Source organism: Eleutherodactylus coqui, chromosome 3, assembly GCF_035609145.1.
Source record: "Eleutherodactylus coqui strain aEleCoq1 chromosome 3, aEleCoq1.hap1, whole genome shotgun sequence".
Classification (NCBI taxonomy): domain Eukaryota; kingdom Metazoa; phylum Chordata; class Amphibia; order Anura; family Eleutherodactylidae; genus Eleutherodactylus; species Eleutherodactylus coqui.
Window position 1 is genome coordinate 140,067,473 of NC_089839.1, and position 26,638 is coordinate 140,094,110.

At 45.4% G+C, this 26,638-nt stretch overlaps 1 protein-coding gene across 1 annotated transcript in view; it reads right to left on the reverse strand.

Annotated features, from left to right (window-relative positions):
* COPG1 (COPI coat complex subunit gamma 1) overlaps positions 1–12,211 on the reverse strand; it is a 28,901-nt gene extending 16,690 nt beyond the window's left edge. The window contains exons 1-14 of the mRNA XM_066596163.1: positions 12,083–12,211; positions 7,930–7,982; positions 6,802–6,882; positions 6,113–6,184; positions 4,288–4,367; positions 4,127–4,202; positions 3,939–4,031; positions 2,920–3,006; positions 2,681–2,838; positions 2,472–2,605; positions 2,243–2,310; positions 1,973–2,161; positions 482–577; positions 49–292 (exon numbers count right to left, since the gene is read on the reverse strand). Of these exons, the coding sequence (XP_066452260.1) occupies positions 49–292; positions 482–577; positions 1,973–2,161; positions 2,243–2,310; positions 2,472–2,605; positions 2,681–2,838; positions 2,920–3,006; positions 3,939–4,031; positions 4,127–4,202; positions 4,288–4,367; positions 6,113–6,184; positions 6,802–6,882; positions 7,930–7,982; positions 12,083–12,119 (1,468 nt within the window). The 5' untranslated portion in view covers positions 12,120–12,211. The remainder of the gene's footprint in view (positions 1–48; positions 293–481; positions 578–1,972; positions 2,162–2,242; positions 2,311–2,471; positions 2,606–2,680; positions 2,839–2,919; positions 3,007–3,938; positions 4,032–4,126; positions 4,203–4,287; positions 4,368–6,112; positions 6,185–6,801; positions 6,883–7,929; positions 7,983–12,082) is intronic.
* Between the last annotated feature and the right edge of the window lie 14,427 nt (positions 12,212–26,638).

Sequence of the window (26,638 nt, forward strand, 5' to 3'; positions counted from 1 at the left end):
AGAATGAAAGTCAAGATTTCCACAACAACGAGATCCTGTAACGCCCACCTGCTCGGACCTCCTCGTTCTCCAGTATAACTCTGTTGTAAATGAAGCGGATGTACTTAGAAGGGCTTGAGGTTCTAGGTCCTTCCTGTCCTAGGAGGTGCAGGATGCGGGTGGCCAGAACAGTGAACTCACAGTCCTCTATGAACTCGCACAGATGAGACAGTCCAGTCTCTTTGCTCTCTGGATTTTCTTCAATGATACTGATGATACAGTCCACTATGGCTCTCTTGTACTCAAAGCCACCCTGTAACATAGTATATAAGGTTGAAAAAAGACATATGTCCATCCAGTTCAGCCTATTGCCCCCCAATGTCCAAAAGGAATCTAATTAACATGTGAATTGAATATTCCAAAATAAATACTGACAATGGGTTTCCATCAGTATACTTCATAGTGAAGAACGATATAGGGACACAACACAATGTGACCTTACCTCTTCCCTAAGCATGGTGAATAGGAAGTTCATCATAACAGCATGCTTCCGAGGATATTTGTGACATAGAGCACTTATCGCCTGTACAACCACCACCTAGAAGACAATATGCAAACCTATGAAGTTGGCTAAGAATTTAGCTACTAACACGCATCATTCAGATATAAACTGGAGTTATTTTTGGCCTAGAATGGGTTTTCCAGGATATAACATTTCTGATCTATTCTTCGGCTAGGCTATCCGTGTATAACTGGAAACAGCCGAAACCCACAAATCAGCAGAAAGAAGGGGCTAGGGACTTGCTGGAACCGACACTTTGGCCTCTTCACTGCATTACCCAACACATAAATGAACGTGGCAGAGCAGGGGCTGAGACAGATCTTCAAATTTCTTCCAAAAAAAAAAAAGGTCTTCGCAGGTACCTAAACTTTCTGCATCATTAACCCCTTAACTGTCACAGAGGAAGGCAAAAAAAAAAAACTGTCGTAGAAGCTAATTTTCCTCATTTTAGGGGGAAAAATTCATTCCCGACTCCAAATATGGCATGTAAATATATTTGGCACACAACTCAGTCACCTCAAGTTCATATTTAACCCCTTCGTGACGTAACTAATTTTAGCCTTAGGAACCAGTAAATTGTTTCCCCACTATGGCATCTGTTGGGTTAAACAGCATAGAGGAGTGATTAGATGAGAAAATGATTAATGAAAAATAAATAAGTTCTCCATATGTAACAGAGCAAATATAGTGTCTGATTGACAAGGGGTTATAACATGATCAAAAGTCTGTGTAACCTCTTCCGTGAGACAGGAGAACCACAGATGATTCTTTGCTGCCTGCTTGTCCCTTTCTGCACCCACCACCTCTTTCCTCTGTTCACAGTTTAATGCGACAGCTGTACATTCAGTATTCCAGTTCTCCCTTCAAATGGCTGTAGCTTCAGTTCTATCACAGCTACTTGGCTTTAAAATTAGACCAAAACCTTAACTGTAGCTACAACAGAACCAGAGCTACAGTCGTTTGAAGGAGAATAGCTTTGTTTGTCCAATACTGTAATGTTCCTTTTTGTTAAAGGAGCAGAGCTTGGGGTAATCAGTTAAGCGGGATTAAATGAGTTGTCCAATGTTAAGAAGTTATCCCCTAATCATAGGACAGGTGATAACTATTGGTCCAGTAGGGGGCTGACTGCTGGGACATCCATTGATCATGAGACCAGGGGACTTAAAAACCTCTGCATGAATCAAACAGCTGAGAACTTGAATATGTGACCATCATGTCCATCAGCCCCAATGAAAGTGGAACCCTACGATCAGATGGGTATCTCCTATCCTGTGTGTTGGGGTTAACTTCATTTTTTCAGACCACCCCCTTTAAAAGGTTAAATCTAAAGGAAATGATTCCCCAAACTGTTATCCTATTTATTAATGAGCATCAGATATACTAAATGTAAAGATTGATGCTTCCATAAGTAACAGAGGATGTGACTCAAACCTTGAACTCATCAGAGATTTCAGACATGAAAGAGGAGATCTGTTTCATGAGTCGGTCAATGCTGCTCTCGCTGCCAGTCTTCAGGAGTGTGGTGATTGCCAACGTGGCTATACTGCGGTTGGAGTCTGTCACCAGATTCTCCAAGTCCAGGTTGCAGGCAGTTACAGCAGATGGGTGTTTCATGGCCACCTGCAATAATCCAGATATACTTATATACAGTGAATACAGTTCTATATTAGGATGCAATGAAGATGTCTCAGAGCACGGTACCTTGTTGAGGGTTCTGACTGCAGCGTAACGGAGGGCGGCTTTTGGAGAGCTGCAAAACAGCTGCAACACTGAGCAAAAAAATTATAACAGAATTAAATCAAGGAAGTTTGTATCGTGGACTAGGTATAAAGGATCTCTAAGCATCCAATTAATAAGGCATGGAGGTGGGGAAACAAATCGCGTTCCCCTGGGCTCACAGCAGAATTGAAATACTACGCAACCTACTCACCAGACACGGCGGGTGCCAGCTCTTTGGCAGTGCAGGAAGGCAAGTTAACAATGGCAGAAGCAGCTTCATAAACAACCATTTCATGCTTGTTTCTGAGACAGCTCTCAATAAAATCAAACAGTGGACTATCCCGGCTGAAAAAGAGCATAAAGTTATTCTCCATCCTTACATAGAATATCTAAATATCACCAAATTACTAATTTTCTTACTTTCCATCTTCCTCCTCCAGGAGTTTGCTGGCCACACGAATCATCATACAATAGGCGAATGGAGACTTTAGGCCATGACGCATGAACTTACTCAGCATCTTGTTGACGGAGAGACGATCGTTCTTACGAACATGATACAGCAATCCAAGAGCGTGGTACTGGAGGAGTAATAGGATAGGTGATTAATATGTCAAATCACACGATCTCTGGGATCATAAATGCATTCATACAAAGCTCACCTGCACCATGATGTTATCACTGGAGGCAGCTTCTTGTGCTTCATTGACCCAACGCTTCACCACATCAAAACTGGTCTTCAGCAGGTGCTGAGGGGGTTAAACAGTTATAAACAATTATTATACAGACCTATTTATTTAAAGAGGACCATTTATGTCCTCAGATCAGCAAAGCCGGTGGCACAGCTTTGCGACTGCGGCCCTGCTATCATGAGTCTTTTCTCTCTACTTCCCCCTCTCCATTCTCAGTCCCATTAGAGTTGACTCCCAGCACTTTGAATCTGTAAAGTAGGCATGCTTCACTTGCTGTCAATTAAACCTGATGTCATCCAATTACCGTGAGCAGAAGAGACGGCCCACTTGACAGTTTCATACTACTGGGAGCAAAATCTAAACAGACTTGGTATGGAGGGGTAGTAGGAATGAAGGAAAAGATGTTATACAGTCAGTGGGGCCGCAGCTACTAAGCTATTCAGCTGGCCCTGCTTACTGAAGACGTTAGGGCCTCTTTAATCTGTTTGACTTTGCTAAACCTAAAAATGCTCCCTTACACATCAACCACAAAGATCTACTGCAACATGTAAACGAGCTGCAAAGAGGATGGATGCTTTAAACAGCCCCTACGTACTATATCATATAAGGGTCCCATATTTGGATATCCTATTAAACAGAGTGGAAGGATGAGGCTGTTCCTCTGGAGCAGTGGTGGCCAACCTGTTGCAAAACTACAACTCCCAGCATGCCCTAACAGCCCGTGTTTTGAAACAGCTGGAAACCACTGCTTTGGAGGAAACCGATTCATCCATGCATCACAGACATCCTATTAATGGCATTGTAAGGCTTTATTTCACCGAAATAGGCTCATCATCAGTCAAGTGGGAAAGTATGAGACAAGCCCCTTTAAAAACAAACAGTGTATGCAGATAATGAACACATATAGGCTTCATAAATAATCTGCACATGCCTGTGCCATCATCTACTCCCAGGAAAAACTGTATCTAGTAGGACTTAAAAGAATATACCAGAGAAGAGATGAGAGCAGAGCTGGATACACTGGGCACTTTATCCACGATGGCCTGTTTCATGTAGCGTTCAATGGCCTGTAGCATGGTGCTCTGAAGAGATACAGACACAGCATTACAACGGGATATTGCTCTTCCGCTTCTCTGCTGAAAAAGAAGATAATCCCACTGACAGTAAACTGACTTACATCTGTAATTTTACACAAGGCTCTCACTGCCGGTCCTCTGTAGCTGTCATCTTTCCCGGTCATGTCTTTGGTTAAACTGCAAACACATCAACCAATAATCTCCACCAGATTATATTAAAATGCGTATGTGTAATTTAAGGAGATTAGAAGCCTGAACTCACCTGCTGGTGACAATGATCACATCCTCAGAGATACTTGCCATCTCCTTTATAGTGAGGTAGCACATCCTGCGCAGTGTGGGCTGGGAGAGGGAAGGGATATACACAAGGTACATATATTTATAGACACACACGTTGGTACAGATACTGCAACAATGGCCTCTCTTGAGGATTGAGAAAGCTGGGGTCTGCAGGTACCCATTTTCTAGGCTGCTGATCATGGCTCAATGGTGACTACCATTGTATAAGGAAAAGTATAAAATTCTGCAACTTTCTAACATCCTTCGTGTTTCATTACCTAATTATTTTCAAGTTCTCAGCTTGCTGTCAGCAAATGGAACAATCATTTTAATATCCAGAGGCAGCTGATGTCCAACTTAAATACGGGGATTGCTCTGATGGCAAGCACATAGATTTCTGTAAGTATCATTTGGATGAATGGGACAGTCTGAAATATTTCTGCAACGTAAATGCTGCTAACCCTCAGGCTCTGTTCACATCTTATGTGAATCCCATCAATTATGTGAACCCAAATTCATTGTATTTGCCAGGAAAAAAAAAATGTACTTCTCCTCTACCCCCTGAGTCACCACATTCCCAGTATACTGTCTGTCCCCCAACACCCCCTTTCCCATGAACCTCCTTCCCAAGCCTCAGCCACCCAGACATTAAGGCCTCATGTCCACAGGCAAAAGAAGAATTAAAATCCGCAGCGGATTTTAACTCTTCTCCCGCACGCGGATCCGCACCCCATAGGGATGCATTGACCACCCGCGGGTAGATAAATACCCGCGGATGGTCAATAAAAGGGATTTTTTTAAAAATGGAGCCTGAAAAAATCTGGACCATGCTCCATTTTCCTGTGGGTCTCCCGCGGGGACGGCTCCCGCGGGCTTCTATTGAAGCCTATGGAAGCCGTCCGGATCCGCGGGAGACCTAAAATAGGAAATAAAAAAAATTAACTCACCCACAGCGGGCCGGGAGGGTCTTCTCTTCCTCACGGCCGGATCTTTCTTGCTTCGGCTCGGCGGATGTGCCCGGCGCATGCGCGCGGCACGAGTTCATCCGCCGGCCGCAAAAGAAGATCCGGCCGTGAGGAAGAGATGACCTTCCCGGTCCGCTGCGGGTAAGTTAATTCTTTTAAATTCCTATTTTAAGAGCTCATGTCCGCGGGGCAGGAGGGACCCGCTGCAGATTCTACATGTAGAATCCGTAGCGGGCCTGGTTTTCCCCGTGGACATGAGGCCTAAGTCCTCTGCTGTTCCGTAAAGGATGCTGATGAGCTGAAAGACAATGCAGGAATGAAGCATAGCACTGACTGCCCAACCCTCAACCAATCAATGCCAAGCTTGTATACTGCACAAGCATAGCACTGATTAGCAGAGGCTCAGCCAATCTAGGCGCTATGCTTCATTTCTGCACCGGCTCATCAGCGTCCTGTACACTGGTTTACTGCCCTGTGTCTTGCACACCCCACCTACCCTCGGCCTGATATTAGCCCACCCACAGGGATCAGCATGAATATCGATTCTGCAACGCTGATGATTGCTCTTTAGCAAATGCTAATTAATCGAATAGCTTCAATTAATCACCCAGCATTGGTTGGACATGATCAACATTTTTAGCTTTTGGATTCACTGATAGAAAGCAAAGATCTTGAAAACTTGAAAATTATTCTGCATATAGTTTAATAGCAGTAAATGACAAAATTATTTTTTGCAAATTCTAGGATGCATGGAAGACAACCCACTGGCACTACCGACACTGTACTCTATACTTTGGACAGGACCTGCATACTAAGAATATGCAAGTTGTAGAAATCACTCACATCATTTGACTGGAACAATTTGGTCATAGCAAAGAAAGCTTCTGTTGCTTCTGTGGCTCCCATGTGCTCCCCCTGCAAAGATAGAGGAGAAACCAATGTACCTACTGTATGTAGAGGACATGATTGCAGCTTAAAAAAGCAAAGAGAGTAACCAGATTCCAGCCCTCAGCAGCTTCACCACTTTTACTTGCTGCCGTTTTTGATTTATTTCACCCAGTGCATAGATTATTTATAGCTAAACAGACAAAAAAGTTATGTAAAGGCCCTTTTACACACACAACGATTATTGCTCAAATTTCGCTAAAAAAGCCATCTTTTGAGCGATAATCGTTGCGTGTAAATGTGTGCGCATCGTGCACTTAAGATGCACTTTTCGGCCATCGACGATTTTAGGTCTACAAGAAATCTGTTGTTCTCCACGGGCAGCGCTGATACTATCCTTTAACAGCTGTTGTCCCGCTGGAGAGAGAATAGTGATGTATTTAGAGAACAGAGCACCGGCTGTTCTCCAAATACAGACAAATGGCGTTAGTTAGCTACTAATGGACTAATGCAAAATGAGCGCTCAGAACTGTCAGTTTCTGACGAATTTTGAGTGATCATCTGTGTGTGTAAATGCACGTTAAGTCTCCAACATGTGTCACGGCTTTTATCAGTACAGAAATACTACTACAGTATTGTGCACATACCTGGTTTATAAGGTACAGGATCTTGGTTAAAATATGAGCACATTTTCGGGGGTTGATTGGAGTCTCATTAAACAAACGAGCCTAGAATTAAAAACATTAAGCACTGTGACAATTTTGTGAATAAAATGCATTAATGGTGTATTGAAGATGTCTGCAACTTTTGCAGTAGACTTGGGGCTCATTCGGCATTCAGGAGTTCCATTTTCCTGCTCCATTTGGGGAGCAAGAAAATGGCACCTCACGGCCAAAAGGATCTGAATGGATCACTTTGACTATAATGGGTCTGATCGATTTCCAGCCAGCAGTCCTACAGACTTTACAGGATGAACCAGCGCAGTTTGTTGCACTATTTTGTCCTGTTTTCTAGTGGAAATTAGCTATGGAGGTTCCAAACGGAACCTCCAACACTGATGTGAACAAGCCCTTAGGGTTTCCAATATCTCTGCACTTTTCATATCTTTGCTTGCTCTTAATGAGTGAAAACTTGCTTGGTTACATCCAGAGGCTGAAAACTGATCCGGTTCCGTCTCTGGTGATTAGCTATGAACGGTGTGATCAGGATGGGAAGCAATTCTCTGGATTGTAAACGAAGTTTGCATTCACTGTGAGGAAGCAGAGATCTTGAAATTGGTAATTGTAAAGTACATCAGAAATTCACAACACTTCATGTCAGGATACTGGATCAGTGCTTTCGTCTGGGGCTAAAATCTGCCATCATATGTATCATGAACGCTCCACGTTTCCCAGCGATTGTGATTGGATTCCCTTCCATAGTTATACATGCGTGGGTGAAAGGGGTTGTCCCACAAAAACAACTTGTTAATCCATAGGATCGTTAATAGGTGCCTGATCGGTGGGACTACCGAGCCCCCCACCGATCACAAGGTGGGGGTTCCGTGTGTCCCCATATGAACTAGGTGGTCAAGCATTCACTCCGTCACTGTATTCTTCTCCATGAGACTTCCAACAAGCACTCGGCTCTCCTCGATCCTAACAGTCGGACCGCCACCAATCAGACACCTATGGATAGGTGGGAAGTTCTTTCTGTTGGACAGCCCCTTTATTCAGTTTCCTAGAAATGTTTCAGCAGCATCCAGACCTGATGTGCGATTGAGATCTACAACTCACCTCCTGGAGAACTGCACTTTTCTCCAAGTGCTGGAAAGGATTGGAGCCGCCACCTGAAATCACAGAACCAGAAATAATCACTCAAGTGGACTGGAAAAATCCCACAACACAGCTCTGTCTATGGCTTACTGCTGGGAATCTGCACGGCAAAGACAGGTCTTGATAGAACTGTAAACTTAGGTTTAGTTCACACCCGGAATTTTTTATTGCGCTTTTGAGCCACAATAAAAAAAATAATTTTTTTTATATTTATCAAAAAATTTAAAAAAAAAACATACTGTTAAAAATTCAATGCATTTTTTTAGAAACCGCTTGTGAATTTTAGCAATACAAGCGGAAAAAAAACAACAACAAAAAAGCTTACATCTTACATGTGATTTTTGAAATGCATGAACACCACCTTAAGGGCCTTTTACTTTGCCCAATAACTGGGCAATGGTATTTGTAAAAATGCCCATTGCCCAACCACTAGGCCATGTGAAGCGGCACTCAGTCAGCTGACGAACGAGCAAACTCTTGTTCCTCGGATGATTGCATCTGCTGTGCAGCCAGAAAAAAAACATTTTGATCTTACTGTAAAATTCCTTTCTCGTCTCGTTCATTGTGGGACGCAGCTTGAAGATGTGGGTATAGCTCCTGCCACTAGGAGGCAGACACTAAGCAGAAAGTGTTAGCTCTCTCCCCTTACAGGCACCAAGCTAATCAGTTGTATGCCAGCCGTAGGAGTAGCCAAGCAGGAATGGAATTGAGGGACATTGTTTTGGGGGGGCAAAAAGTGTATCTGCCTCATGAGGCGAAGCAGTCGGTGGCATCTGTATGTGGGCCTGAGCCGTGTAGGAGAGGCCCAGATAATTTGGACACTGCAAGGTAAAGAGGAAGGACTTGGGGTAGATGATGCTCACCCGAAACAGGACAAGGTGTCCAGAGTAATGTGGAAATGCCTTGCCTGTACTTACTAATATAGGTTCTTTAGATCCAGAACAGGTCTGGCGGGCCCATCCCTCTGGGGCACCATGACCAGGTTGGAATAGAACCCTGTAAACACAGCTCTGGAGGAGACCTTGGAGTCGTGGAGCAAAGGAAGCGATCGTGTTCTACTGAATTCTATGACATAGCTGTAAGAGACCAATGGTGTATCAGAAATACAAAAGGTTATTGCTCCATAAAAATTGGCAACGTTTCGACTAAGAAAGTCTTTTGTAAGCCAGAAAAAGACTTGAAAAAGACTTTCTTAGTCGAAACGTTGCCATTTTTTATGGAGCAATAAACCTTTTGTATTTCTGATACACCATTGATGCTGCCGCTTGATTGGAATTGGTAGAGTACGTCTGGGGACGGGAGGTCCGTGGTCCCATAAGTGGCTTGGCATTTGTTTACCGACCTCTGCACTAGATGTGCATCTATATGGAGTACTGCGGGATCTATTGAAGTGGAATTGAATGGCTTTAAGAGACGACCTCCCGAACATGCATCTGAGGCATGGCCAGGTCTGCTGGACCCCCACCAAGTAGAGCGTTAAAAAGGACTGAGGACCTCAGAGGTCAGGAGGGGAGCCAGGAAAGAAACCCCTCAGCAGCCAGCTATGCAAATCCCCACAGCAGAGAAGGCAACCCCCACACTTGTCCATGGGGACAACGGACAAGAGGACAGAGGGTGAGTAACCATACTTATCTTGAGTGGTAAGATACTTATCCCTCTGACCGGGCAGGATGCTCCACTGTTCCTGCAGTGTTCCCCTGGCGTTCGCTTGCCTTTAGTGAGGAAGGGAGTGAACCAGTGAAAGGAGGGGGGAAACACATTCCAGTTAATGCTCAAACATGCCTCCTCTTCTTTGGATAAGAGAAGGGTTAGCAGTATTATTGTATCTTGACGCCACCAGGAAGTACTGGTAGAGACAAAATTGACTGTACCTGATTGGCTGCAGAGCTGGCTCGGCTGTAGGTCCTGACAGCCCAGTAAGGTTAGCCTACAGCTCCATTTCTTTTCAATGCAGACAGCGGCCCCCGCTGCAGGGGCTTCCCTGACAGCACCCCAGAAGGCAGCACCCCCCTCAGTGTTTAAGCGCAGAGCGGGGTCGGCAGCAGGGAGGCCACAGCACCGTGAAGTGGCTTTCCTGGCGGCCCACAAGCTGCCTTCCCCTCTTCCTCCACCCCCCATAGAATCCCTGTCAAACCCCTAGCTTCCAGTGGCATCAAGATACAACAATACCAGTTAGATCTGTTCAGTTCGCCTGCCTTGGTGGGGTAACAGGGCGAGTTCTGCCTCCCCATTATTCCCCAAATACAGATGGTGCTTGAAGATCAAGAAGAAACCTTGTCTGCCTCCTATGGACACTAAACTACAGCTGGTTGCCAAGTGGGAGGAGCTAACACTTTCTGCTTAGTGTCCGCCTCCTAGTGGCAGCAGCTATACCCCCCAGTCTGCAAGCTGCATCCCCCAATGACCGAGACGAGAAGTCATCGTTGTCGGTAGTAATCTCTCTGTGTGAGCAACTGCTGAGAGCAATGAAAGTGAATGGGAATGAGCAATGACACCTCCAACCATCCATCCCCAAACATTCCCAAACGCTCTGTGGTAGCCAAGTGCCCATCTTATGCCCATGAGCTAGAAGGCAGCTATAATTAAAAGGACCCTAAAAATCATCTTTAGAAACTTTCAAAAAACGCCCATTTAGACAACGATAATCACTCGAAAGATGTCACTCAAGCGACTTTTGAGCGATCATCGTTGTGTCATTTACAGCTCAAGATGAGTGATCACTTTGCGCTGCCAGGGGAGGATGCAGAAGACAAGCGGGGTGTCCCTACTTGTTTTCTGCATTCAGCTGTTCCCCACTGGGACCGCCCGGCTGTCATACAGCCGAGCGCTCGGTGCGGAGGATGCAGAAGACAAGCGGGGTGTCACGCTTGTCTTCTGCATCCAGCTGTTTTCTGCACGGAGCGCCTGGCTGTTATACAGCTGAGCGCTCTGTTCGGGGTATGGAGAACACAGCTGGACCGCTCTGTTCTTCATCCCCCGCCTGTCATCAGGGAGCGGGATACAGCTGAAACAATAGTATCAGCTGTATCCCGCTGTGAATACCTGATGAGGCTCATCGTCGTCATGAGCAATAAGATAACGAAAACTGCACGATGTCAGTGCAGTTACACACAACGATTATCACTCAAAAGACGGCTTTTGAGCGATAATCGTTGTATCTAAATGGGCCTAAAGTCACCAATACAACTTGTGGTTCAACAGAGCTGAATGTCACTACATACACCTCCGACAGTGCTGGGTACTGCGGTGTAGTATAGGCATTACAACGCACCTATATTACAGACCCAGTCAGTCAATAAGGCTCATTGGATCAAGAACTTGGATGCAGATGTAAACAAACATAGTGGGCGTATTATGTATGTAACACACGCCAAAATAGGCTACTTCACTTATTTATTTTATGCCCGTAATCTGCCACATTATGTGAAAAAAATCAGGAGTGCGGACCGCGGGCCAGAGGGCGGGGACAAGGACGCCGCAGGCCAGGGGGCAGGGAACCGGGAAGCCGCGGGCCGGGAGCCTCATTACCCCAAAAGAGGGGGCGTTGCCTGCGGTGACGCACTCCTTTTGTCTTGCACTAATGATGTCAGCATGAGACCCCACAATAAACGGATGCGCCCCACCTGCCGGGTTCTGTGTCGCCGCGCCAGGCATGTTGGATTTGCCACAGATTTCAGCAAGAATTATGCACTGAAACCTGCGCCCATCCGTGACCCGCCGCGGCCGCCACACGTGGAGTCAGCACAAATCCGTTCACAAGCAACTGGAAAGTTATGTGCGGATTGGTCGGCTGTGGAGGAGGCGGAGCTGCTGACATCAGAGGATGGAGGGCGATCCATACGTGGATCCGCACCGTCCAGGAGCGCTGCGTACAGCACAGACCGCGCACAACCTGGAGGCACGTTATAAAGTGCCCTCGTCCACCAGGTGTTTACAGTAATCTCTGTAGATAGAAGCCAGGGGCACTACAACTCCCAGCATGCACGGACAGGGCGGCACATTACATGCTGGGAGTTGTCAGCCCAGAGGTCGGCGAGAGCTGCGGTGTATCCGCTCCACCCCGTGTACAGGGCCCGCAGCTGACCGACCCGTACACCGGCCCCCGCCCACTCACCGGACTCCTCGTCCTTCTTGTCGAACTTCTTGAGCATCTCTACGGCTCCCTGATCCGCGCTCCGCCACTTCCTGCCAGGCTGTCACCGGGACACGTCACCCCTGACAACACAGTCCGCGCATGCGTGTTGCGAGAGAAGGCGGGGCGTCGGGATGCTGGGCCTGTGGAATCCACGCCTGCGCCGTTACAGTTCTTTACGACACTGTCGTATTGGAATGCCCTGTCCTATCCGACCAAGAGCTAAGACGCATGCGCAGTATCATAGTAGCGGCTGAAGCTGCTGCTGACATTCATCAATGTAGTTCCGGTTAAACTAGGCGCGATGTAAATAGTTTCTAATGGCTGCCTACGTGTAGAGAAGTAATGTGGTAATATCATGGCATTAGTCTACTTGTAGCATACCTTTGTCCTTGCAGTGTGTCCGCAGCCACAACTTGCCAAGTTTTCCTATTGAGTGTAGCTAAAAGCAGTTGGACTGTTTATGGCCTCTCAGCAACTGCGCAGACAAGCCGGCGAGAAGCGGTCGCAGCCTCGATTTCTGCACGTTTGCTTTGGCTGCGCCTCCAGTTACAGAATATATACATTTTCTGCCTGTTAAGAGGGTGGCGGTTTCTAGCCCTACAGACTGGCGCCCTGTGCCATCTTCAGTAGGCATGGATGGCAGACATACAGCTGCGGACATCAGGGGCTTGTCACAGCTGTAACCACCAAATCTATTAGAACCGCTGCAATCGACAGCGTTCTCCCGCATTTGGGACATATGGCGCTGATAAGACGCTTGTTCATCGGGAATCCTTGCTAAGAAATCCAGAAAGTTGGTTAAAGGAAGACCTGTCGCCAGGCGCTGCCATGTAAGATGCCCCTGCGGTACATGCCCTCGTCACTTGTACTTCCTGGGGGCACCGACACTCTAGGCAGACACCCACCTGTATGTCAGCTGCCCGCTGGGTATGCACAGCGCCCCCTGTATCTTTCTGCAACGCTATGCAGTTACAAAGTAAACATACTTTGAATTTTGACAGCGAACTGCGCTCTGCGTCACGGAAACGGTTGCATGGCTCCCCGCCCGCAGCATGTAGGCAGAAGAAAGGCAGCGCAGCCGGCCTTTATGGTCCGGAGTTCAGTTCCGACTATGGTTGCCCTGAAATACCGCAGTGTTTCAAAAAAAGGGTATGTGCACATCGATGTTTTCTGTTTGATTTTTGGACCAAAAATCACATGTACTCACACGTTTTACACGTTAATGAGCGGCGTCCTGCACATGGCGGGATGTCCATGAACTGTCCAATCTGAATTACACCCAAGTGCACCTTTTTACATGTCCATGTGCCCTCAAGCCTACATGGGAGCGCCGGTCATACCTGTCCAGCTTCATGTGGTCTTTGGACCTGGTGACGGGTTCCCTTTAACGGCATCCAATAAGGTCGGCGCACAGCACTTGTGTGAATAGTTTAATGGTGGCTCCGGACATGCGAATAGGCAATGTTTTGGGCAAAAATACTTTTTTATCAAGCATGAATGATGGTGAAACAAGACAGCAGTCTGTGTGGCGCTGCACCGTACCACCATCTTTATTGGCACCACTGCTCATGCCAAGAAAGGGAAGTGCCACCGCCTCAGGGTTGTTCCGGCAGACAAATGCTGTTCTTCAGCACTGATACAGTAAAACAGGCATGTTGGGGCCTTTAGAAATGATGATCATTGTGTCTATAGCAGAAATCCTCCAACCTGTAACTGTATCTCAAAGCTACAACTCTCAATATGATGTGACAGCCAAAACCAGGTGATCACCAGTCTGGTGGCAGAACGATCGTTGGAGACAGATTCCTGTAGTTCAGAATATGTACCGGACATAAACACTTATCTCTGGTCATTATTAGTAGCATTGATCACAATCGGGCAAAGGTAAAGCAATGCAAAACCCTCTATTCATGCAATGGATTGGTGAGTGTGGGGCTCATTCTCAATATATGAAAGTTGGTAAGGTCTCCTTCAATGCTCTGATCCTCTACAGTCCAGTTTGGAAGTGTAGTGGCCCGAGTGTCCGTCTCGGTCGCTGAGGAAGTTTTCCAAGGACTGCTATAGATGTGCCTCTCTATCACCTTCAACTACTGCTATGAAGAAAATGTATTCCTGCTGCTAACACTATAGTAGTAGAGATATGGAGAGTATGGACCTACCGTAGGGGTAGTCTACCAGGAACATGGCTTTCAGAATTAAATGCCCCCTGGCACCGCGGCTCGGGACATTCCTGTGGTGGCTTAGAGTCCTGCGAACAAATGTCTGTACTTTGTACAATGTCTCACTGTGTCACCTAACGCTTATCTGAACCTGGGAGTTTACCCTTTCATATCCTACATGGTGGCATCTGAGTCAGATGAGTGAATGCCTCGGCTGACAATCCATCCACTATACTTGGAATTTCACTACTTGGAACACCCCACTTTTTGTGAACCCCTTAAATTCTCTACAGAGAGCCTTCTTTTTCTCTTCTTATCACTGCTTCTTTCTTACTAGGTTTCTTTCTTATTCCCAAGCCTTGAAAGGTTGGATGGGAATCTCCGTAGGAGCCGCAAGGATGGTCATTCTGTAAGAAGCTGATACGTTTGTGCTTCTCTGTTTCATGCCTGACAGCTATAGAAAAGATTCAGGCCTCATGTCCACGGCAAAATAACATTTTAAATCCGCTGCGTTTCTCCCGCACGCGTGATCCGCGCTCCATAGGGATGCATTGGATACCCACAGGTAGTTAAATACCTGCGGATGTCATTTTTCCCTGAGGCGCGGATTGCGTGTGCGGGAAAACACCCGCGGCTTGCTCCATTTTAGTGCGGGGCTCCCGCAGGCTTCTATTGAAGCCTATGGAAGTTGTCCGGATCCGCGGCACACCCGCAGCTGAATTCCTGCTCTCTGGCACAGGAGAGCAGGAGTTAAAAAAAAAAAATAGAGCGCACGGCACATGCGCGCGGCACGCTGCTGGCGTGCTGAGCACATCCGCCAGGCCGAAGAAAGAAGATCCGTCCGCGACAGAGGGCAGATCTGCAGCGTCTGGACAGGTAAGTAATTCTTCTTTTTAGGCCTCATGTCCGCTGGAAAGGAGGGACCCGCTGCGGGATTCTGCATGGAGAATCCGCGGCGGGCCTGATTTTCCCCGTGGACATGAGGCTTAAGAGAAGAGACTTGATGTGGAAATCCTCGGCAGGCAATAGCGATCTCTTTCCACAGCCATAGTAGTGCGTGTAGCAGTAAGCCAGTGGCTGTCACCGGCTGCCTCTATTACTTCCCGGCTGGCAGATGATTATTCCTCTCAGATTGGGTCTGGAAGCTTAGAACGTGTCGCGCACTCCAGCTAATGCTTGATGCTTTTTACTCTGGGGCAGAACAAGCAGCTATGCATTTCAGTTCTGAACAAGAACCTTCGTCTGGCAGCCCAACCGATTCATCTGAGCATGACATTCATGTTTAAATGCATTCAAATATTCATTCATTTTTCTGCAGGTTAAAGGGCAAACTCACCATTTCAGTTCTTCAATGCATTAAAGGGGTTGTTGAGTTGTAAACAATGGCTTATCCTCAGGATAGGCCATCGGTAGTAGATTGTCGGGGGTCTGTCACACAGGACCCCTACCAATCAGTGGTCGGTTTGGACAGTGCACTGAGATCTATTATTAATTACTAGAGATAAGCGAGCACCAAAATGCTCGAGTGCTCGTTACTCGAGTCGAACTTTCAGTGATGCTCGAGAGTTCGTTTTGAGTAACGAACCCCATTGAAGTCAATGAGTGACTCGAGCATTTTTGTATATGACTGGTGCTCCGCTAAGGTTTTCATTTGTGAAAATCTTAGCAAATCACCAAAGTCATGTAAAAAACACAGAAATGGATAGGGCAGGCGAGGAGCAACATGCAGGGCTGCATTTCGGGCTCCGAGGTCTCACTATTAAGCACTGTCAGCATAACGATCGTTCTCCTCTGCCATAGCTGTAACAGCTGTAACAGAGAAGAACGATGTTAGCCCATTGAATTCAATGGAGCCAGCAATACAGCTGGCTCCATTGAAAGCAATGGGCTGCCGGCGAGCGCGGGATGAATTTTCGGGAAGGGCTTTAAAATATAAGCCCTTCCGAAAAATTCATCCCGCGCTCGCCGGCAGCCCATTGCTTTCAATGGAGCCGGCTGTATTGCCGGCTCCATTGAATTCAATGGGCTAACATCGTTCTGCCGGGACAAGGTGAGTATATTTTTTTTTTACTTTTTACACATTTCTGGATGAATTTCAGGTAAGGGCTTATATTTTTAAGCCCTTCCCGAAAATTCATCCTGCGTACGCCGGCAGTCCATTGCTTTCAATGGAGCCGGCTGTACTGCCGGCTCCATTGAATTCAATGGTCAGTGCTCGTTTAATCGAGACGAGCACCGCGTGGTGCTCGTCTCGAGTAACGAGAATCTCGAGCACCCTAATACTCGAACGACCATCAAACTCGGACGAGTATGCTCGCTCATCTCTATTAATTACCTACCCTGAGGACAGGCCATTAATAGTTAACAACTAGACAACGACGTTAAGCATTTAAAAGTTTCAGTAAGCACCTAAAAAAAAAACCTTCGTTCATTATACTTAAACTATGACACCATAAAAAATCTAGAAACATTAACCCCTTAATGCCACAGGGCGTAAGTGTACATCCTGGCTGCGGGGTACTTAACGCAACAGGACGCACACTTACGCCCTGTGGATAGCGTGAGATCAGAAGAGATCCCGCACCACCCCCTGCAACAGGGCAGGTGCATAAGGACAGTGATCCCCGCTGTTAACCCCTTACATGTCGCAATCTATGTAGATCGCGGAGGGCCAACGGGTTGCCATGGCAACAGGACACCAGATGCAGCCATCCTGCTTTACCATTGCCTATGATTGCTATTACAAGCAATAAGGCATTGCGGGTCTTCTGTCCTGCAATGCTTTATCATAGCGATCATAGCTGTTATGGTTCAAGTACACTACAAGGTTATAAAGAGTTTAAAAAAAAGATAAAAATAATAACCTTCTTTTTTTGTTTTTCCACCTATTAGTATTAAAAAAAAAAAATTAAATCCCACATATTTGGTATTGTATCCTGCATGGCAAAAAGCGTTAAAAAAAACCCTGAAAACACTGAGGCAAAATGCTTATTTCTTTTTCATTTTGCCTCTCAAAAAACGCAATATAAGTGATCCAAAAAGCCATATGTACTCCAAAATGGTACCCATAAAAACTACGGCTCCTCTTGCAAAAAAACAAGCTGTCACAGAGCTTCGTCAATGAAAAAATAAAAAAGTTATATGACTTTGAATGCAGCGATTTAGAAAAAGAAGACAATTTCCAACAAAAATAAGACTTTTGGTATTGTTGTAATCATACTGACCCGCAGAAAAAATGTATTGTGTCATTTATGCTGCATGATTAACGCTATCATAGAGCCGTGATTCACGGCATATCGCTCTTGCAATCCTTCTGAAAAGCCTTGGATGCACAACGTTTTCACCAGGAAACGTTCTCGCATCACAGCTGGGATGAAGGAATCTCCTGCCGTGGCTGTCACAGCCGCGGCAGGAGATAGCGATCTTCTCACATTGATTTGCAATTGGGCCGGCAGCAGCATCACCAGCCCCAATGAAATCAATGGGAGAAGATCGCAATCCTCTGCCACTGGTGTGACATCAGTGGCAGGGGATTCCTTCATTCCCGCGGAGAGTTCCCTCATCACTGAACACTGTGAGAGCACTGTCATAGTGTTCACTGATGAGAGGACTCCCCGTGGCAAGGATTTTTGGGGTAAGGGGTGCTTGAAATATAACCCCTACCGCAAAAATAATCCTTAGCTGCAGAAAAAAATTAATAATAATACATCACCTTAGAAGCGCTGTCATCTCTGGCGTGGCTTTTTGCAGTTCCCTGGCTTTCTTCTTCAGCATCTCTTCTGGCTGGGGATTGAAAAATCCCCGCCTCCTAAAAGTGCTGCCTCTGATTGGCTGAGCGCTGTGACCAATCAGAGGCAGCACTCAGTCATATTCTTGGCCAGAGGGAGTCCCCTCATTAATGAACCCTGTGACAGTGATCTCACAGTGTTCAGTGATGAGGGGACTCCCCGCGGGATGAAGGAATCCCCTGCCACTGCTGTCATAGCTGTGGCAGATGATCGCGATCATCGCCCATTGCTTTCAATGGGTCTGGCGCTGCTGCCGCCGGCCCTATTGAAAACAATGGGTGAGATCGCAAAAAGATAGGACATGCTGCGATTTTGTTTTCACGCTGCATCGCAAGCGTTAAAACATCGCACATTTAATGGAAGCCATTAGCTTCATTATTTTGCGATTTCTCGCAGTATCGCAGTGCTGGGAAATCGTGCGATTTCATCGCCAGTGTGAAGTCACCCTGAGGAGGAGGGCCCCATGTGCCCATCCCAACCAGGCCTCCCTAATTACCCCTGTCTTCAGACATACCACAGATTACATTATTACTTTTATCTAATATTTACAGAACTCCAAAAAGATGGGGAGGGAATTATTTTTAGGGAGCCAATGTTTTGTTTTGTTTTTTTCTGCGCAAGTGTGCAATGGGGCCTGGAATTTATTCAGTTATACCCTGAAATCCAATGGGTGTTCCCTCCATTATAGGCCTAGCCATGGGTCCGGTAAGTAGATTAGGGCTACAATGAGTATGTTTCTTAACACAGGACAAACAGGGGTATCCATTTTGGGGTGCAAGTCTTCATTCATATGTGTCCTGTACAAAAACAAAAATGTTTTAAATTGACACAATTGCCAGAAAAAAATAAAATCATAATTTTTTCCCTTTTGCTTTGCTTAGATTCATTCAAAAACTGTGTGGTAAAAATATGCAGTACTACCCTAGATGAATGCATTAAGGGGTCTAGTTTTCAAAATGGGGTCATTTGTGGGGGGGTTCTCCATCGTTTTGGCCACTCAATGGCTCTACAAGTGTGCAGTGGGGCCTAAAACACCTTCAAGCAAAATGTCTGTTCTGAAAGCCACCGGCTGCTCCTTTCGGTTTTGGCCCTGTTGTATATAGAGACTTAATATTAAGGCCAAAATGGGTATGTTTTTGAACACAGGACAGACAGGGGTATCCATTTGGGGGGCAAGTCTTCATTCATATTTATATAACACCCCTCAGTGAATATATTAAGCGGTGTAGTTCTTAAAATGGGGTCATTTGTGGGGGTATCTATCATGCTGATACCTATGAGCGTTTCCAATCTTGGCTTGGTGTAGGAAAACAAAATGTTCCTCAAAATGTTGATAATCAATGTTAAATTTCTCCTAAATGGTTAAAAAAAACTAAAGTTTTTCAAATGTGCGTCCAGAATAAAGTAAACAGATGGAAATATATATCTTATTTAAAAATCTGTACAGTATGTTTGCACATATTTGAGATATTGTAATTGAAAATGTGAAAAAAATATCATTTTTTAAAAATTGTTTCCAATTTTGACGCTATTAATAAATATACACAAATTCTATCAGTCTATTTTTACCACCTAAATGAAGTACAACATGTGGTGAAAAAACAATATTAAAATCACTTGGATATGTAAGTTATTCTATGTTAAAGTGAAACTTTAAGTTTCCAAAATTTGGCTTGGTCATTAAGGTACAAACAGGTTAGGTCACTAAGGGGCTAATTCCTGTGGAAGCGTTAAGGTGTACATAAAGGGAGCTTGTCAGCTGCCTAAAGCACCATAAATTAACTTATGGTTCTGCTAGGGCAGGAGACAGATGGTTGATATATTTTTTATACCCACCTGCTTCCTGGTTCACGGGTGCCTGCCGCTGAAGTTTGTGCACCGGACGAAAATACAATGTTTTTCAGAGTCCTGTGCGCGTGCTCTGCTGTACAAGTCCTTTATAAAGCCCACAGCTGCCATGGGAAACCATCAGCACCTTGCTATTGCTACTGATTGCAGCATGCAAGGGGTTAAATGATTCAGACCAGGGGTCTGTCCGGGCCTGGCTTTTAGAGCAGGAGCCTGGCTGTCAGAAGACAGCTGAGCCCGACTCTTGCCAACATGGAAATTTATGCTGGCCATATAAAAATATTCCGTACAGTTTGAATACACCAATATTTTAAAGAGTTGCCAGGTTACCGGACAGCATACCTTCAGTAGCGCTCACCGTAGTAGCATAAACTGAGCAGTACTTACCTCTCCCCTGTCGTCAACATCCAGCGCTGCAACTCCGTCATGATCCCGCTGACATAAGCAATCAGAGGCTGAAGCATCACTGTTGGCTCTCCTGGCTTCCATGCTCACATCTGGGGAGCCATGACACAAGGAGAGATGAATGGTGATCCTGTAACCTCTGCTGCAGCCCTGGATCCCGAAGGCAGAGGAGGGGTAAGTACTGCTATTTTACTACAGTGAGCGCTATTGAAGGGATGTTGTCCAGTAACTGGACAACCACTTTAAGGATAAATGACAGATCTCTGCCACATTATGACTCATACATGAAGTACTAAAATTATGTAAATGTGTAAAATAGCCCCATCTAGTGTTTATTTAACCATATTACATTTGCATTACTTTTCCTATTTTACCATTTAGCTGTAACTTGGATCAAGCATGGATCAATTCCACATAGTAGCAATCATCATACTGCAATAGCTTCTCTATTAACTGCTTAATGACGGGGCCACTTTTTTTCCTGATTTTCGTTTTTTCCTCCCCCTTTTAAAAAAAATCATAACTGCTTTATTTATCCATTGACGTCGCTGTATGAGGGCTTGTTTTTTGCGGGATGAGTTGTAGTTTTCACTAGTGCTATTTAATGTACCATATAATGTACAGAAAAACATTTAAAAACTTCTAAGTGGAGTAAAATGAAAAAAAACGACATTCTGCCATCTTTCGGTGTGTCTTGTTTCTATGGCGCACAAACTGCAACAAAAACATGATAACTTTATTCTCTGGGTCACTATACCAAACTTGTATAGTTTGTTTTTTTTTTTACTATACTACTCTTTTTTTTTTTTTTTTCAAAGACATTTAATTTTTTTCAACTATTTTCTGCCGTCATATTGTGCGCGCAATAACTTTTTTATTTTCCCGTTGACGTAGTTGAGCGAGGGCTCATTTTTTGCGTGATGTCCTGTAGTTTCCGTTAATCCTAATTCGGAATACATATACGACTTTTTGATAGCTTTTTATTGCGCTTTTTCTGGGAGACAGAGTGACTGAAAAAGTGCATTTCTGGCGTTCTTTATTATTTTTTTTGGACAACATTCACCATGCGGGGTAAATAATGTGCTACTTTGATAGATCGGACATTTACGCATGCGCCGATACCAAATATGTATTTTATTTTATGATTTAGATTTTTTAATTAAGGTGGGGGGGGAGTTGGGCCAGAACTAGGCAGGCTTGTAATTGTGGGATTTGCCACGACTAAGCATAGCTGTATCTTAACCTGTACCTGCCAGGCACCTAATTGTTATGCCTCATCATCAATATAGCATTGAGGACTATTGTGGCAGTATTTTGTGACCCCATTTCGGTCGCATTACTGCGGCAGGCTTCCATTTGTTCCTCTCGCTATTCTCTATCTGGAGAGGCGGTGTGAGCTTATCACGTCAGCAGCTTGATGACTATTGTATTATGTAACCTGCTCGCAATCTATACCAGCACTTAAGGAACAGGGATTAGGCGTAGTTGACGACCTATTGGGGTATCACTACCTGTGGTCGGAAAAATAATATCACTTGTGCACATATTTTTGATTTTGTTTTGAAAGTATATTGGTACTAATTTTTTGGTTTCCTCCCTCATACATCTTTGAGGGATCCTAAACCCCATTTTGGGGATGGTTCTATTAGATCCATGGTACCTGATGAGCCATTAATATGACGGAAACGCATCGAACTAAAACGTACCTATATCTATTGGTATTATGTTAGTCTAGTTTTCTCAATGAGACAGTTCTAACATCCCACCGATACTCCAAACGGTTTGGAGTGCTACATTAGTAACTGTATAACCGCTTATTGATGAAAACGAGTTTGAGTACTCTATGAGTTCCCCCAACATCTCTCATGTGTGTATGTCTTTTTCTTCTTGGAGGCTCCTAGTTTTTAAGCATCATAATAAAAGTTAATTTTTAAGGGTCAACCCAGTGAAATAGTTTTGCAATTGTTGATTCCTCTGCCTCAGTGAGTTACTCTCCTTAAGGAGATACAATATCCTTCCTGACCTGACATCCACATGGTGGATTCCCTTAGGGAGAGTTCCCTTCTATTTTATTTTTCTCTTTCCCATTAACTATTTGCTTTCAGGATTTGTGGTGTTAACAGTTCCCTGGTGTTAATTTCTGTTACACAGTTACTGCTCACTGGCAGCGGATGTGTCAAGAAGTAAGTCTTCAAAATGTTGAATGAAAATAAACTTTTCAATGTACCTGCAAAAGAAAAGAAAAAGGAAGCATGTGACCCAAAGAAGCAGGAAGATCAGAAGTCAGTCAGCTCCCATACTGCTCAGGAACCGGTACCAGTCTCTCACGTACAAGAAGAATGAAGAGATACAGCAAGAAATGACTTTGCCCACAAAGAACAGTCTAGTAAACACCCAGAATCCTCTTGGATGGAGAAAAGCAGGTGGTGTTGTGAAGAAGAAAAGGAGAGTGATGGTTGTGGGGGATTCCCTGCTGAGAGGAACAGAGACCACTGTCTGCAGACCTGACATAACCTCACGAGAGGTGTGCTGTCTTCCATGTGCACAAATCACAGATGTGTCTAATAGGCTATCAAGACTCTTCAGTCCTCCAGACTACTACCTATTCCTACTAATACTTGTAGGGTAAATGACACTGCAAAAATGGACCTTGCAACTATCTGCAGAGACTTTGAAGACCTCGGGAGGAGGTATTGTGTTGTATGTTAGGAAAACATTCATCTACACAGAGATTCAAGCTTCAGAGCATGGTAGTTCTGTAGAAATTGTTTGGGTAAGAATACAAGGCGAGAACAACAGAAAGGACACTATTGTAGGCATTTACTATAGGTCGCCTGGACAAGCAGAGGTTATGGATGAACTCTTTCTACATCAGATGGCGAAGCTCTCAAAAAAGTACGACATAGTGATTATGGGAGATTTTACCTATCTAGGCATTTGTTGGGAATCTCTCTCAGGGCTCGTTCAGACAAGCGCTGTGGGCGTGCAGTGTAGGCACGTACAGAAAGCGCTTCTATAGGAACCAGTGGTTTCCTATAAAAGTGTTCACATGAAAGAATATTAGACGCGCTAAATTTGTGCACCTAACAAAGATAGGACATGCGACTGCAATGCAACATCTAAGCTCCGTGGTGCGTGCAAAGATAGGACCTGACCTGCATGCTTTCCATAGACTCCTATGGGAGCTGGAAAGCACGCACCTCAGATTGTGTGAACGGGCTATTTCAAGTAGCTGGAATTAACCCATTCACGTGATCTTTAGTACAGTATAAAGATCTTTGCAAGCGGCTATACTGCGAGCTCACAGCGCTCATGTGAACGAGCTCTCAGGCAAAATTAATGGGTCCAGCAAATTTTTATTCCACTCTTGCTGACAAATGTATTTTTCAAAATGTAAAAGATGAAACAAGGGGATTTGCTATCTTGGACCTAATTCTTACCTGTCAGGACCGGTGGCTCTCGGGGTCTCCGTGCCCTCACCGCCGGTCCTGGCACCCAGGGTGCAAGACAGAAGGAGTCCGGTCTTTGTGACCTCCCCTGGCCGCAGGTATCCTGGACGCCGCCGGGTTGCTAGGGGCGCGGCAGGTGCCGCCCCCCCACCGCTTCCCATTGCCATGACACCCGGGTGGCTGGGCTGTTGGTTAGGCTGCTGCCAGGGGGCTGGTTCTCCTGGTACCCAGTGATTGGTTCCTGTGGCTGTCAGGACTCTCCGCCTCAATCAGCTTCTGGGCGGCAGTTCTGGCAGGATTTAAAACACCTCTGTTACCTCCTGTCTTTGCCAGTGTTTGTTTGTTCTTCTGCAGCACTCACGTTCCTTGTTTTTGACTGACTTCCTGATTGACTACTGTGTGTACCTTGGCCTTGCCTTTGCCTTACCCCTTGTACTGTGTACCCTCCTGTTGCTGATCTGGATTTGACCAGCCTTTATGTTGTTTGTCTCAGTGTTTGTTTGTAACCTGACTCCTGTCCCGCATCCCTAGAGGAGTATAGAGACCGTCGCCCAGTTATCACCCTGGGGGTTAGCCAAGGGGGTCAAGTAGATAGGGAACGGGGCAGTTTTCCTAGGGATTTCCCATACCCGGACCCCAGTTCTTGATTTAACCACCCGCCTGCAGCAACAGGAACAGGCTTGGTCTACACCCCAGGCTCAAGCGCCCGCGGTTCCAGTGACTGTTTCTGAGCCTCGGGCTACATTGCCTGACTTGTTCTCTGGTGAAAGAAGACAGTTTTTTGCCTTTCAAGAAGGCTGTAGACTGTATTTTGACCTGCAACCCCACTTATCAGGCACCAAGTACCAGGTGGGAATCGTGATTTCCCGCCTGAGAGGAGACCCTCAAAGTTGGGCTTTCTCCCTACCTTCTGACTCCCCCACTCGACAGTCGTTGGTTGTTTTTTTTCAGCTCTGGGTCAGATCTATGACGAACCCGACCAGGCTGCGTATGCTGTCTCAAAACCGTTATCCTTACTCGAGGGTCGGAGGTTAGCGGAGGACTATTGCTTCCAGTTCAGACAACACTGCATGGAGTCGGGGTGGAATGATATTGCCCTTAAAGATTTGTTCTTGACCGGTCTGTCCGAAGGCATAAAGGATCTGCTGGTTGCGCATCCTGAGCCAAGAACTCTGGAGCAAGCTATGTTGCTAGCCATTCGAGCTGCTCGTCTACTAAGTGCCAGGCAATTGGCTAGGACGAGTCCGGTCTGACCGGCCACCTCGTCTGAGGATCAGACTGCTTCACCGCTCCCCGCTGAACTATTTCACCTCAGCAGCAAAGGGGGTACCGTCTAAAGAAAAACCTCTGTTTGTACTGTGGAGAATCTGGTCATCGGGTCGCTAACTGTGGGAGGAAGCCTCGACAGGAAAACTTCCTCTCCTAGTCAGTTGTTGGGAGAACTGTCTAGGAACTAAGGTACTCCCAGTGGTGTGTAAGATGTTTTTGCACTTTAGAGTTCCATTCTTTCTCTCATGCAGGGCAAGCCTTTGTTGATTTCGGGGCTGCTGGGAATTTTGATTTTGTGGGTCAGATCTCTGGTTCGTTGCTATGCATAGATCCTCTGATTCAGGTCTCCGGGGTAGACTCCACGCCATTGCGGGCTGGTCTCGTCGATCTTGTTACCCCGGAGTTAAAGCTTTCTGTAGGAGCTTTGCATATGGAGTCCTGCACCTTCCTCATCATGAAGGACTTGTCAGTGGACATAGTCTTAGGGCTCCCTTTGTTGAGGGAGCACAATCTTGCTATTGATTGGGACACGCTGGAGTTGGTCAAGTGGGGTTCCCAGTGTACCAATTACATTAGGCCAGTGAATTTGGATACGTCTGCTGTGGAGGGTTTTGAGTTACCAGACTATATCTGCCCCGCATCCCTAGAGGAGTATAAGGACCGTCGCCCTAGGGGTTAGCCCAGGGGGGGCAAGTAGGTAGGGACAGGGGTTGCATGCAGTTTTCCTAGGGACCCCCGTACCCGGACCCCAGTCCTTGACATTACTAACAGGAAGAAAATGATTGAGGAACTATGGGTGGCTGGATTAGGAGGCAGTGATCATGCTATCCTTTAATTTTGGATAACAAGGGGAGGAAGAGCTGAGAAGACTCAGACCTCAAGGTTGGATTTCAGAAAGGCAGATTTTTTAATCAATTTGTTCTTTATTGGTTTTCTTTGATAAGACATGTACAGGGTAAACAGTAGAAGCCGTTACATATTTAAACACTTTAAACAAGAGAAGACGATAGGTCCTCTAGATTTGCGTAGTATTAGATCAAAAATCGTTCGATAATATTCAAAGACATTTGTATACAACATGAGGCCTACATTTGAGTATGCATATACTTGTACTTATGTCTAAATAGAAAATAAAATTTAAAAAAAAAACAATTCTGTAGAACTTGGCTTCTGAAGAATACAAACAGGGGGTAGGAAGCAAAATGGGGGGGAGGGGGGGAGAAAGGCAGATTTTAATAGAGTCAGAAAGATACCAATGGCTGGATGTTCTTATGGACTGAAATGTCCAAGAAGGTTGGGAAATATTGCAAAATGAAATTCTTAAAGCACAATTGTTAACAATCCCTAAATGAAAGAAGAATGGGAAGCATCTAAAGAGACCAGGATGGATGAACGCAGAACTTACACACATGCTAAAAAAAAAAAGATGTTTATTAAAGGGGTTGTCTCGCGAAAGCAAGTGGGGTATACACTTCTGTATGGCCATATTAATGCACTTTGTAATATACATCGTGCATTAAATATGAGCCATACAGAAGTTATTCACTTACCTGCTCTGTTGCTAGCGTCCTCGTCTCCATGGCTCCGTCTAATTTCGCTGTCTGCTTGCTTTTTTAG